Below are 13,553 nucleotides of genomic sequence, written 5' to 3'. Positions count from 1 at the left end.
AGACTTGGTCAAAGAGTGGGACCCCCACCCTTCACTCACTCTCTCTGGGGTTAATTCCCCAGAAAAAAAACCCCCAAAAAGCTGAGAGCAGTGACCCAAGATGCCTCTAACTCTACCCTTGTATGATTCTACACAAATACACCTATCAATTACCAATTCTCCTCCTGCTAACTTGCCACGGCATATTTTAGAAGTTTTATTGACATACAAGTTCCAAATGTGGATTTGATAAGCCGTGTTTAAACCTTAAAGAAAACCAAGACTTCTATAATTAATAAGAATTAGCACAAAGTGGTATCCTGATGGAAGATGGTCCAAAACAGAGGTTACAGCCAACTTTTCATAGAATTCTGTTTTGCCTAAACAGCACGTGAAGAAAACAACATGGTATCTGTACGCTTTAAAACTTCATAATTAAATATGATCAATGAATGTCTTACCTTGCTGGTCCTTTCCAATGAGGCCATGTTTGTTTACAAAGCATTTTGTATCTTTCTAAGCAAGGTTCATAGGCCTGCCTGAAGGCGTAGCCTGCTCTCCTCACGCGGACATTCTCCAAAAGACCCAGATACCTGACCTGATGACATACTAGACCCTCGTTGAAGATGTGCGCTGCCTTTTTATCATTCGGTTTGATACACCTAAAAGATTACACAAATTTTAGGTTTTAAACTCCTTCTCTTACGGATTTATCTGTCCATGTTTTACAAAGCATCATATATAATTATTTCATGGTGAGATAATTATTTATTATTCTTGGAAAACCTAGTCATTTCTTTTGAAATTATTTCAAATCGTTTTACAAAAACCTTAAGATAACTACACTGCAGATACAGCAATAAAAAAGAATAATACGTACAATAACATGGGTAAATATCACTGACATTCTGTTTAATGAAAGAAGTCTGATGTAAAAGAGTACATATTTTATGATTCCGTTTATATGAAGTTCTAGAAAAACTAATTCCTAGTGAGAACTCAGTATTGCTTTACCTCTGGGGAGAGGTAGGGGTGGAGATCGACAGGGAAAGGGCACAAGGGAACCTTCTGGGTTGATAGACATGTTTTATATCTTGGCTTGGATGAGGCTATACAGGTGTATACATAGGTAAAAATTCAACAACCTGTACAATTAAGATTTATATACTCTATTGTATTGTATATACACTACATACCTCAATGAAAAGGTTAAAAACACTGCTGTCTCGCTAAATCCCTATTATCTCCCTCCTTTTCAATAGGGCACTTTGCTGCCCATGGAAAGACTACATTTCCCAGCTTCCTTTGCAAGTAGGTGTGGCTATGTGACCAAAATTCTAGCCAGAGCATAAGTAATGTTTGCTACTTCCAGTGTGTCCTTAGAAGGAAGGGACTTGTTCTCCCTTTGCTCTTCTGCTAAATGCTGGCAGGAATGTTGACGTGGTGGAGAGCTATCTTTGACTATATAGATAAGAGGAAATACCCTGGCAACTGCAGAGCCACAACATAGAAGGCGTTGCTCTATTAGTCCTGGAGTCTATACACTTAGAAGTACATAAGAAATAAATGTCAATCTTGTTTAAGCCCCTGTTACTTCCAGATCTTGTTGGAGCAATCTCTATATCCTAATTAATATATTGTTAAACATTTACGGTTATGTCTGCCTCACTTCAACTGTCAAATTCCACACATACATGCAATATATGGACAACTAAATCTTACCTAGTTTGACCTTGGTGTTTTTATGGTTTTCCTTTTACATTTATAAAAGTAATGTCTACTTTTTGGCTTAAGGACAAACAGATCAATGGAGCAAACTAGTGAGTTTGGATCTAGACTCCTATACATACATTCAATTGATTTTCGATAAAGGCATCAGGGCAAATGAATGAAAATAGAGATTTTTTTCTTTTCAATATGTAGTGTCAAAACAACAGGATAACTATATGGAAAAAACAGACCTTAAAATAAATCTGAAACTATAAAGACTCTAAAAAATATATATATAATAATATATTCACAACTTTGGAGTTTATTAATTAAGACTTCTTAGAGATACATTAAAACCACTGAAAGGGAAGGGGAATAAAGGAAATTTCTGGGGTGACGGGAATGTTCCATGTTTTGACCTGAGTGGTGGTTACCAAAGTGTACACAATGGCGAAAAAACAATGGAGCCATTCACCTAGGATCTGTACATATCACTCCATGCAAATTACACCTCAGTAAAACAGAATCTTAAGGTTAAAAAAAAAAAGTTTACTCAAATGAGAATAACAAAAGCAACTGATCACACAAAGTTTCTTGGTTAATTTTTTTTGAAACTAGGATCCTTAACCTAATATATGTTCTACCCTGTTTGCAATCAAACCAGGGGATTTTACCTATTTACATTTGTTATGAATATAAATATTAGGTCAACAAGTTAAACACAAAAATGTTCTTCACTCTAACTTCCTCATAACTGAAATTTCAAAGACAACTGTAGAAGGTATGTGTGGGTGTGCACCTGCCACATGAAATCTGACCCATCAGGCACACACCTTCTATTACCTAGTTCACCAAATATACACATCACAAACTCTAATCCTAGTTGGTCTTTACTGAATTTTGAGAACTAAGATGCCCTAGAAGCAAAAAAAAGAGAGAGAGAGAGAGACCAGATGCTTTTTAAGGAGTTCTTTCTATTGTTTTGAAAAAATTATTTAGATTGTTTCAGAAATCATTACTTTCTCTGGGCCTATAACTCTCACAGGGAAGAAAGAGGCACATACTTCCTCACACCAGACCTGCAACTGAAGCCCCAGTTGCTTCAATGCCCCAAGTCAATACAACAAGAATCCAAAATGAATCCACCAAAAGTTTATGCAAAACGTTTACCAGAAAAAAATTTACATTTTGTTTCTTAACTTGTCATTAAAAAAAACAACAGAAAACCCAGAAAGTTGAGAACTCCTATGTGCCAGCAACCCAATTTCATTAAGTATCTATTCCCATCCCCCACCACAATTTTTTCTTTTCCCTTTTTAAAATTCCCTATTTTAGGGCCACTGGAGTATTTTTTAAGCAAACCCAAGACACCGTATTATTTGACCCCCAAGTACTTTAGTTATCCCTCTCCTTGGGTTACGCTCAGATTTAAGCAAACAGGTAAATGATCTTCCTTGAGAGTGCCTTCATAATCGAATGGTCAAAGAATTTTATGTGCCAGAAATACCTAATGTAGTTTGGATTCTTGGTCTGTAGGTTTTTCATCAGAGTGGCCACCGATGCCTTGAATTGTGAGCCGGCTGTAGGAGGCCTTTTTAGGTTGATCTTGGCAGGGTTCCCTTCGGGGAACAAAGACTTGATGAGGGCATGGCCGGCCTTCCACATGGCTTGGGACAGGTCTCTATAGAGAAGGTCGTTGTTCTTATCCACAAATCCTTCCACTTGGTACAGCACCTACGAGCAGCAGCACATGGGACTCAGTGGCTGACACACTGCACGCTAGAACATCAAACAACTGTTAAAAATATCCCGACACTATCTATACTGCAGCCTCTTCTTTCTCCATCAAAAAATCTCCAACAAGTTAGTCACACTCTAATACCAAATTAGCCTCCAAGTTTAAATTCCATCTGTCTAAATCACAGAAGAGTTCAAAATAAATTCTATTACCCTTCAGGATTTGCAAGAATAAACTCCAAAAATGTTATTATAACATTTTCAAAGGATTTTAGGGTTTTTTTGGTGTTCAAGCATATTTTTGAGGTTTTACTTGTATTTTTTAGTTTACATGTGCCAATTCTAGTGTGTTTAAAAGGAGACAGGGGGAAACTGAGATAACACAGATATTTTCATAGACATCCTAAACCAGCAGAGAAATTGACCAGGAAAGTATCTTTTAATAACATGGGCTAGTGAAAAAAAAATGAAGTACCAAGTTCCAGCATTTTTAAATTAAAGGAAATTTAGATACTATATACTTCATTTTTACTAAAGCCATAATCAGATTTTTTCCCCTTTGAAGTTTGCAAGCTTATTTATAAGAAAGGAGGTATTAACTCCAATCAATAATCATTCAGGACTCCAAAAATCAATCTATTGTCCCAATTGTTTTTAATATTATTTTTACATAGTTGATGACGTAAAATTAATTACCCCAAATACTAACCAAATTAATAAATGTTAAAAAAAAAAAAAAAAAGCAGATGCTTCCTCCGGTGTCGTTTCAAAATTCAATCTAAGAATTCATTATTTTGCTAAATGGTTGGTGCTTTTAAAACCTTACTGTAAGTCTTTTTTTTTTTTTAACATCTTTATTGGAGTATAATTGCTTTACAATGGTGTTTCTATAAGTCTTTAGTGAATGCTAATGTTTTACTGGCAAATCTTTTATCAGTGTCGATAGATCTTTTTTATAGGCTAGCATTCAGAGCTTGAAAATAATAAAATCGATTTTTAATATATACTTGAACTTTCATTACGTCCGCTGGCTTTCCTTTCAGCTCTCAGTATTAGTAAGATTTTGCTCAACATGGTCCAGATTCTATCCCCACTGAACACTTATCGACTCTATGCCTTCAGCAGTTCCATTTATCCTCAGGAGCTGGCGCTGGTCAGAACGCCATCTCTGAGGCTGAGGCTCGGGGTCCTTGAGGAGGGCCCAGGCTCCCGCACCTTGCCGGCATAATGCTGGATCCTGAAGCAGCTGTGAGGCAGGGACGTGTCGTTGAGGAACCGGGAACACTTGCTCATCCTGCTCTCAAAGTGCTGGTGGGTGGCGCACACTTGGTTCAGCTTTTCCAAGAAGGTCTCGTCGGTGACCGTGCCCGGCCTCAGGCACTCCTCATCCAGCATGGCCAGGATTCCGTTTGTGTTCTGGGCGAAAGGAGATAAAAGGGTTTCCTTCCTTCCTCGCTGTATTGTTTTAATAATTATTCCTAATTATGCCATTAAACACAATCGACTTAGTCACAAGAAAATTCCGTTCAGGCGCAACAAAGAGCAGAGAATCAAAACAAGTAACAAATCGCCCCCCACAGAAATCAGCCCTCTTCCAGCGGGGTCCCAGGTGTGCTGGGGGGTGGGGAGGGAGGGACTGTCTGCATGAGTCTCCCCCACCAGCCCACGAAGCCTCCCCGACGGCAGAACAGGACTCAGGAGTCACCTCAGCCACCTTAGCGGGCTGATAACTGAAATTCACGTTGTTTAGCAAAAGGCAAGTCAGACCTCAAAGATTCAAAAACAAATCTAAAAGTCAGAAACTAATGTGACAATACTGTCTCCTTATATAACGTGGTCATAAATCACAAAGCATAGTCTCTTAAGGCCATTATTTGATTCATAGCTTGAGAAGGAAATTGGTTTCAGATGTTTCCAAATTGTTCCTGTGTTCAAAATAAAGTTTATTTTCTCGGGGAAAAAAAGTGGTGTGATTCGGGAGGCTGCTTTTAACGATCAATGCAATCAAGCTGTGTTTCAAGAATATGTGTTTAGAATAAAATTCTCCTTCCATTTAAAATTTCGAAATGGATGTTAAACACGGGTGAGAATTTGTTTGTTGGGTATTCAGACCCTGTGATCTTATTTATCCCAAGAACAGTCAGCCCAGCTAAACTGAACCAAAAATCAGGAATCTTCTACTTTGCTAACTAAAGGCTGTTGTTCCTTCGATTGCCCCTACAGGCCCACACATCTCCATTCCACAGAGAACAATCCACTGACCATGACCCCACCCACTTCCGCCAGGGCAAATCCCCAGGGCTCCTCTCCCCTTCTCCTTACAAGGCCATGACATCCTCTGACCAGCACTTATTCATTCCACACAAAATCTGGGGGAAGTGTGGACTCTCAGGAGTCAACTGTGTTCATAACATCCCCGGAGTAAACATTATTGTTAGGCGATGCTGGAAGGAAACATTTCCTTTATGTATCCAGGCTCCTATGTGAACATGAGTTTCTTCAATCATATATGCAAAGGGATTTTGGGCTGAGATAATCTAGTTAAATTAAGTGTATTACCACTGTTTTGTTTTTTTTTCTCCCTTCTTAAAGGTAAATAATTAAGTGCAATGTTACATTTATGAAGAAAAACCTGATAGCCACGACTATTGAAAGTTAAAACTCCCCCAGCAAACTACTTTGGTCACAAAATTCACCAGAAAAAATTTTCAGGAAATCCACTGATTTTCTAAATTTTAGATTAGAGTTTTAAATTGCTTAGGTGGAATATTAGTGTTCACAATCCAACATTGTTTACATTTTTCAAAACAAAGTTTATTTTTTAATTGAAAAATAGTAATGCTTCAGAATATTTTTTTTAAAGTTCAATTTAATCAAAGATGTGGCTTTCAAGAATATCTTGAATACTGAGGGATAAGATACTGGCTAATTAATAATATCCAAAACGTCTTGTTAAAGATGAATAGAAAATGATTTGCTGGACATTTGGAGCCTGTGATTCTATTGCTGATGCACAGCACTCACCTACACTGATAGCTAAAAAGACTGCAGAAAATAAAGTTTATGCATTGTTTCAAATTAACTTTGTTATTAAGGCCAGGAAGATTTAGTAAGCCTAAGCTTTTACACACAAATCAGTCTTCTTGCAATCAATTCGTTCATGATAAACTACATGATAAATATGATGTAAAAACAAAAATCTTAGATTCAGAAAGGTTACTAAAAATTATGCAGTAATTTTTCACACTTTAAGCCTTTTCACGTACATAATTTGTAACCTGAAAAATCCCAAGGCCCTTGGCACCTGTCAAGTCACACACACACCATCTCTCACATCCCTGAAGCAATCTATGGTCCATACCAGCCATCCCTGGGATCCTACTTAATTTGGCTCCCGAGATGGTCCCTTTATCCTCCTTTATTTTTACTTGAACAGCATGGAGTTTTGTTGTCATTGTTACTTTTTAAGAAAATTTTTCCAGCTTTACTGAGATATAATTGACATAAAATACTGTGCAAGTTTAAGGTATCCAACATGTTGATTTGATACACTACCATAGTGTTAGTTACCTCTATCACATCATGTAATTACCATTTCTTTTTTGTGGTGAGAACATTTAAGACCTATTTTCTTAACCACTTTCAAGTATATAACACAGTATTGCTAACTATAATCTCCACACTGTACATTAAAGTCCAGAACTCATTCATCTTACAAGTGGAAGTTTGTACCCTTTGGCCTACATCTCTCCATTTCCCCCAAACTTTAGCCCCTGGCAACCACTATTCATTTTATTCTGTTTGAGTTTGGGTTTTTTTTAGATTCTACATATAAGTGATATCATACAGTATTTGTCTTTCTCTGACATATTTCACTTAACATAATGCCCTCAAAGTCCATCTTTGTTGTCACAAATGGCAGGATTTCCTTCCTTCTCATGGCTGAACAATATTCCATTGTATATATACATCACATCTTCTTTATCCATTCATCTGCTTAGGTGGTTTCCCTATCTTGGTTATTGTGAATAAAGCTGCAGTGAACGTGGGAGTGAAGATATCTCTTTGAGATCCTGATTCTGTTTCTTTTGGATATATACCCAGCAAGTGGGATTGTTGGGTCACATAACAGTTCTAATTTTAATTTTTTATAGGAACCTCTATACTGTTTTCTTTTTTTTTTTTCTATACCGAGTTCTATAGCGATTGCACCAATTTACATTCCTACCATCAGTACACAAGGGTTACCATTTCCCCACATCCTCACGAACAATTATCTTTTTGATAGTAAGCACTGAATACTATGTTAAGAGGTCACTAGAATTTTAAAAATGAAATGGATATTTTGACTTGGCAAACACCTTTTTTTTTTTGAGTCTCCTCTGATCAGTGCTCATATTTCCAGGAGCTGTGGATTGGACCTGGGTTCCCAGCACACAAGAAAGAATGGTGCACCTAAGGGCATGGCATCTGAGCGTCATGAATGGGCTCTGTGATACGGCAACAGGATGAGCATGGGGGAACCTGGCTAAGTATCAAAAAGTCCAGCTGTCTATGTATGTGTTTGAGAACCATGTGTGATTTCTTAAGGTTGTGATAAAGTTTCCAGAACTCTGTAGTTCTCTGAAGTGTTGAAATAGTGAAAATACAAAAGCTTAACACTGAAGGCAGTGAGATCATTCGTAAGTAGTGAATTACACTACCAAGAACTTCTTTGGGAAACTGTACCTAATACTCACATTTTCTATTAGGTCACAAATGATAGCATTATTGAAGTACTCAATGTGAGTCCATTCTATGTCCTGAAAAAGAAAACAGAACATAATCAAATCCCATATGATGATGCTACAACACTACCATCTCTAACATAAGACTTTGCCCATCTTACTATACTCCACTTCCCCTCTGAAAATTTCCTTTATAAAAATCAGTGCTGCAAATGTCATCTTCCGGTTCCCAAAACTTTCATAATGCAGCAGTCTAGCACTGACATGATCCGACTGAAACAAACGCCCTTGACCTGTGCTGAGGCTGCCTCCCCTTCCACCCTCCCATCTGTGGCAATTTCCCATGCACTTCGCTGGCCCCGGGCCATTTATTCAACAGGCTCTTGGGTCAGTATTACTTTTTGTATATTTACAATGTTTACAAGGAAATAAGTCAGAACTTGATCCCCAGAATGTAAGGCATAGATTTTTCTGTTCTTAACTTGTAATCACAAGGAAGAAATTAATTTTAGAGTCAACCCCAAATTGTAGGGCCGTTAACTATTTCAAATGTAAAAATAGAACAGTGCTAAGATAAGTATTTTCAACATAAGGAAAGACATGAAAACCTATCCACTGGTTCTAACACTAGCTACAAAGCCAAATCTGGGAGGCCAAATGTAATCATTCTGTATCTGCTTACACTCTGTCCATAAGTGTAAACATTTATTTTTCTTCTAAGGGGAAGAAAGTTAATTCATACGGCAAGCTAAGGATCTTCCGATATACTCTTAGAAGTGTTTTAGACAATCTGTACAAACTGTTTTAAGTTACAGATCAAAGTTTGGGCATTCTCTTTATGATGAGAAGACAGGAAGAGAATGAATCTGGCTTTTAGGATGTTTACGTTACAAAAGGTGCCATTCAAGTATAAAATGTTTCTAAAGCATGATAATCATTCCAAATGAAAGATGAAATATTCATGATTTAGTTTTTCAGTAGATGAGTTATTTTACTAAGTCACTGGGAATAATAATCACATTAGAAAAATCTATACTGAGAGGCCAAAAAAAGAGGATTCTGTGTCCTTAATGACTTAAAATGACACTATAGAAAATGAAGAAAAGGAAGTAATATTACTAAAATATTAAAGCAAATAAATGAAAGGGAAACAAAAATATAATACTATATATACAATAAAATTTCTCCTTTTTGTATGATATAAATAAATTTATACTTAGAAAAACACAGGCTATTTAAAAAATGAAAGGGTGAAAACCAAGTATGTGTTTTACAATTAAGGATGAAAGGACTCTGTAAATATTACTTCTGATTATTTTCCAACTACATTCAGTGAGATAATCCATCCACAGCACTAGTATAATACCTGGCATAGAGTAAGCACTCAACAAATGTTACCTGTTTTTATTATAAAATTTTTAGAAATCAATGCTTTTCAAGACTGAACAAAATATTAAATATTAAAATAGTGTTAAATACTGAAATAGTAAAGTATTTTCAAATGTATATACGGTGATAATTGACTTCTTTGGTATACAGTTCTCTTAAGTTTTGGCAAATGCGTAGCATCAGGTAACCACCACCACAGCCAGCCTCCAAAATTCCCTTGTGCTGCCCCTTTGCAGTCACACTCCTATCCTCTGGCCACTATTGACTATTAGACACTTTGCCTCTATAGCTTTGACTTTTGTAGAATGACATATAAATTGAATCATACATATGTAGCCTTTCGAGTCTGGCTTCTTTCATTTAGCAAAATGCATCTGAGACTCCTTCATGCTATTGTGTGTATCAGCTGTTTGTTCCTTCTTATTGCTGAGTACTAGAACCTTGTATGGATGTACCGCTGTTTTTCTGTCCATTCATCTCAGACTAGTTTTTTAACAGGGTATTATTTTACTTCACTCTACTGGAATCCAGTGAGACTCAAGTCGGTCAGCTGATGTTCACTGAGCACCTACTATGTGCTGAGCACTGTCCTGGGCACTAGCAGCAAAGTAAATCCCAGTTAGCTTAGATGTCATACCAAACACATTTTTAAAAGGTACAATATGGCTAAACTTTGACAAATCTGATTTTAGGGTCATGTTTGTACAGTCTTCTGAATCCAGAATTTGTATTATGAGTAAAAAAGGAATACTTAAAAATTTTTTTCAACATTACCTCCCGTATATATTCCTCCTGCTCTTCTTTAAGAGTCAGCTCAATGAAGATTTGTTGCAGCTTTTCATTACAATAATTAATAATGAACTGCTCAAAGCTGTTGTCCTATATGGAGAAAAATGAAGACAGCCTTATAAAGCAAGCCATCGGCTCTCCCATGACAATGCCACTCTAACATCTCATTCCACGAGAAACACCACACACGGTCTTGCAGACCTAACCGCGGCCCAGCACACAGCTCCTAGACAGAGGCTGGCACATTGCAGGCACCCAAGAAACGATTCATGAGTCAAGTGAATGAATGAAGGATACACAAGTTACACACTATTTGGAGAATGAAGAATTTTAGTTGACAAATAAGCAGCCCACACACATGGTAAAAGAATGAGAAAGAAATACATTTCCCCCTAGAGGATCAGCAAAGAAACAGTGAGATTCAACATCTCTGTCACCCAAGTTCTCAACCTTCCATTCTCAACTCTGTAGCTCAAGAAAGTCTTTCTGACCTGACTTCTTACTCCCCTACTCAGGGTCAGATCCTTCATTCTGACACTTACATACCAGCACTTCTGAAAAATCATGCTATGTGTATACATGTGTGTACATGTGCATTCGCATGTATTGATTAGTGTCATATTTATCTGTCTCTCTAGATTGTACATTTCTTAAGGGCAAGGGTTGACCATATATCTCTTGTTCACCAATGGAAGCCCATGCCTGCAGCACCTTGTACCCAGCAAGCACTCAGCGTGTACTGGCTGACTAAATGAATGAAGTGCCCACAAAATACAGACTCAAGGGAATCAGCACATCAAAATCATCTCCTAGTTAGAAACTCTCTCCTCTCAGAAGGGTCACACATTTATCACTCTTATGATTCTCAGCAGTGTCTACTTCGTATCAGAGTTATTGCCTGTGAAGATCCATGCCTACATCATTTCTGAACGATCTGCAGGGCTTAACGTATTTCTGTACATACTGAGGGCACAAATGCATGTCTGTTGGATGAATATACTTCACCAAGAACCACACCATCCCAAAAGAGGTAGATCTAGCAATAAAACTTGTTATTTTCACCTCTATCTCCCTCTTTGCAGAGAGAGGAGATGGTGGCAGTGGGAGTGAGAGATGGTGACCCCACCACTGATAAACCAGACTCTTTTCCCACTGAGGTGGCCAGTCCTGGCCTAACTGGCTATGAGGGTTCACCTGTAACGGCAGAAGCTCGCCACTCCCTGTGAATACAGAGCAGCTGCCTTCAAATCTTTCCATAAATGATGAAATCAAAAGTCAAAGACTTTCTTGAAAGTTGATCTTTCAAAATCAAGTTTGGTGCAACCAGGACAAATTGTAAAATGATACCTAGGATGTATCATCTCACCACACGCCTTCCTGGAAGGTGGCTAAGGATTTCTAATCACTAGTGAACTAATTAATCTGGGGAGATTTTAAACTCAAAACCATAAATGACACATAAAATACATTATCACTGACTAATCTTTTAATGTTAAATGTAGTCGAAGATAAAAGTTTCTTTCTTTGTTTTAAATCCTGAAGGTTCTTACTTAAAAGGCACACATTTATCACCAAAACGTTCAACAAATATAGTCCTGGACACAAAGGTCATTCCCCAGTACTCATTTTCACGTTACGTTTTAAAATCCATGTGGTCCCATCCTCAGAGCTTAACAATTTAGACCAGAAGCTGAAGTCAGTCTGATATAGATGCCTTACAATCAGTATAAGGCCATTTCTTCATGAGAAAGTCTGGCTTTCTCAGTTTGGTGAAATATATCCCTATATAATGCTACTACCCCAAATTAAAACTTATAAATAAAACTAAAATCTTAGTGACTTACAGGAGCAGATCTTTGGTTTTTTTAGAAAACAAATTCATGGAGTAAATCCTTTCTGTTATTTAACAGGTCTGTGCCTATGGAGCTATTTAGACAAAATTATGCTAAATTTTCAAATGGCAACTAATGAGGAGAAGGGAGGGGAGAACAACTGGTGTCTCTGACACAGTATATGGCTGTGAATAGCTGGAGGTACGCTTCCAGAACAGGAATATGAAATACACACGAGCAGATTAGAAACCAGAGGCAAAGCTTCACAATTACAACACAACCTAAGGAGTAAGTCTGAGCTAAAGTAAATTTCCCCTCCATTTTTATAAGTTCTTGTATGAATTCTGTATTTCATATCCACACACAGTTAATCAATGGTCATTTACTGCAAACTTCACACAGTTGGAGAAGCTATTAACACAGGAGCATGCAACAGACCGGCACTGCAAACGGTTCATACTTACTGCATTCTGGTGCACAAAGGGACAGATTACACAAAATGCAGTCAGTTCTCAATTTGCAATAAACTTCTAAAAGTAAACACTCATTGACAGTTATTCATCGGTGCAAATGACAGATTTTATCATCCAGGCTGTATTTCTTTTTTTTTTTCTTTATTTTTTTGGCTGCGCCCCACAGCTTGTGGGATCTTAGTTCCTCGACCAGAGATTGAACCCAGGCCCTCGGCAGTGAAAGTGTGGAGTCCTAACCGCTGGACCACCAGGGAATTCCCCAGGCTATATTTCTGACTGGCATAAAACTTTAGATCAAGACACGTGTCCCATCATCTCAAAAGACAGGACCACGATACCTACGTGTGGTATCTGAATTGGGGTTCTGCTAGGTGAGAGCTATTCAGGATAAAAACAGTCTGACTGAAATAATATACCATATAACTCGCTGGAAGTCCTAAGGCTTCAGAATCTAATACTTCTAATGCTAAATTATCAGGAAAAATAAAATGTGTCTGACACATCCACCAAAAGACTCTGGGACAAAGGCAGCTGGCAGGTCACCCACCGAAAGAGTGAAGAGATTCAGCAAGATCCAGGGCATCCCCCCTTTCCCACCACAGCGACCCACCCCTGTGCTGCATGGGCTGTACCCCCCTTCAAACACAAACAAGAGGGAAATGAGAGCGTTCTGAAGACAGCCTAAGAACAAAAACTTGACTCTCTGACCTGATCCTGCTGCTTAAAGAACAAAAACCAAAATCAACAGCACAATCATTAGGGCCAAAACCAGCTGACTTCCCCACAGAAATACCTCAGCCTCTACTGCAAACCTACCTCACAGCCCCCAAACATGTCATGAGTCGTCAGAGCGATTCATTATTGCTGAAAATGAAGGCAATCACATTTCCTCTGATTAACGTTTAAGTTGTTGATAG

General features: G+C 37.9%; 1 protein-coding gene across 5 annotated transcripts in view; it reads right to left on the bottom strand.

Moving 5' to 3' along the window:
* Positions 1 to 13,553, bottom strand: part of MYO1B (myosin IB) — a 181,275-nt gene that overhangs the window by 28,681 nt on the left and 139,041 nt on the right. For all 5 annotated transcript variants that reach the window (XM_082466965.1, XM_082466961.1, XM_082466962.1 and 2 more), the window contains exons 14-18: positions 10,317 to 10,421; positions 8,166 to 8,228; positions 4,642 to 4,842; positions 3,197 to 3,423; positions 441 to 641 (exon numbers count right to left, since the gene is read on the bottom strand). In XM_082466965.1, the coding sequence (XP_082323091.1) occupies positions 441 to 641; positions 3,197 to 3,423; positions 4,642 to 4,842; positions 8,166 to 8,228; positions 10,317 to 10,421 (797 nt within the window). The remainder of the gene's footprint in view (positions 1 to 440; positions 642 to 3,196; positions 3,424 to 4,641; positions 4,843 to 8,165; positions 8,229 to 10,316; positions 10,422 to 13,553) is intronic.

The sequence above is a fragment of the Balaenoptera physalus genome (assembly GCF_965194825.1).
Source record: "Balaenoptera physalus genome assembly, chromosome: 6".
Classification (NCBI taxonomy): domain Eukaryota; kingdom Metazoa; phylum Chordata; class Mammalia; order Artiodactyla; family Balaenopteridae; genus Balaenoptera; species Balaenoptera physalus.
The sequence above is the reverse complement of the archived record's forward strand: the minus strand, read 5'-3'. Positions and strand labels throughout refer to the sequence as shown.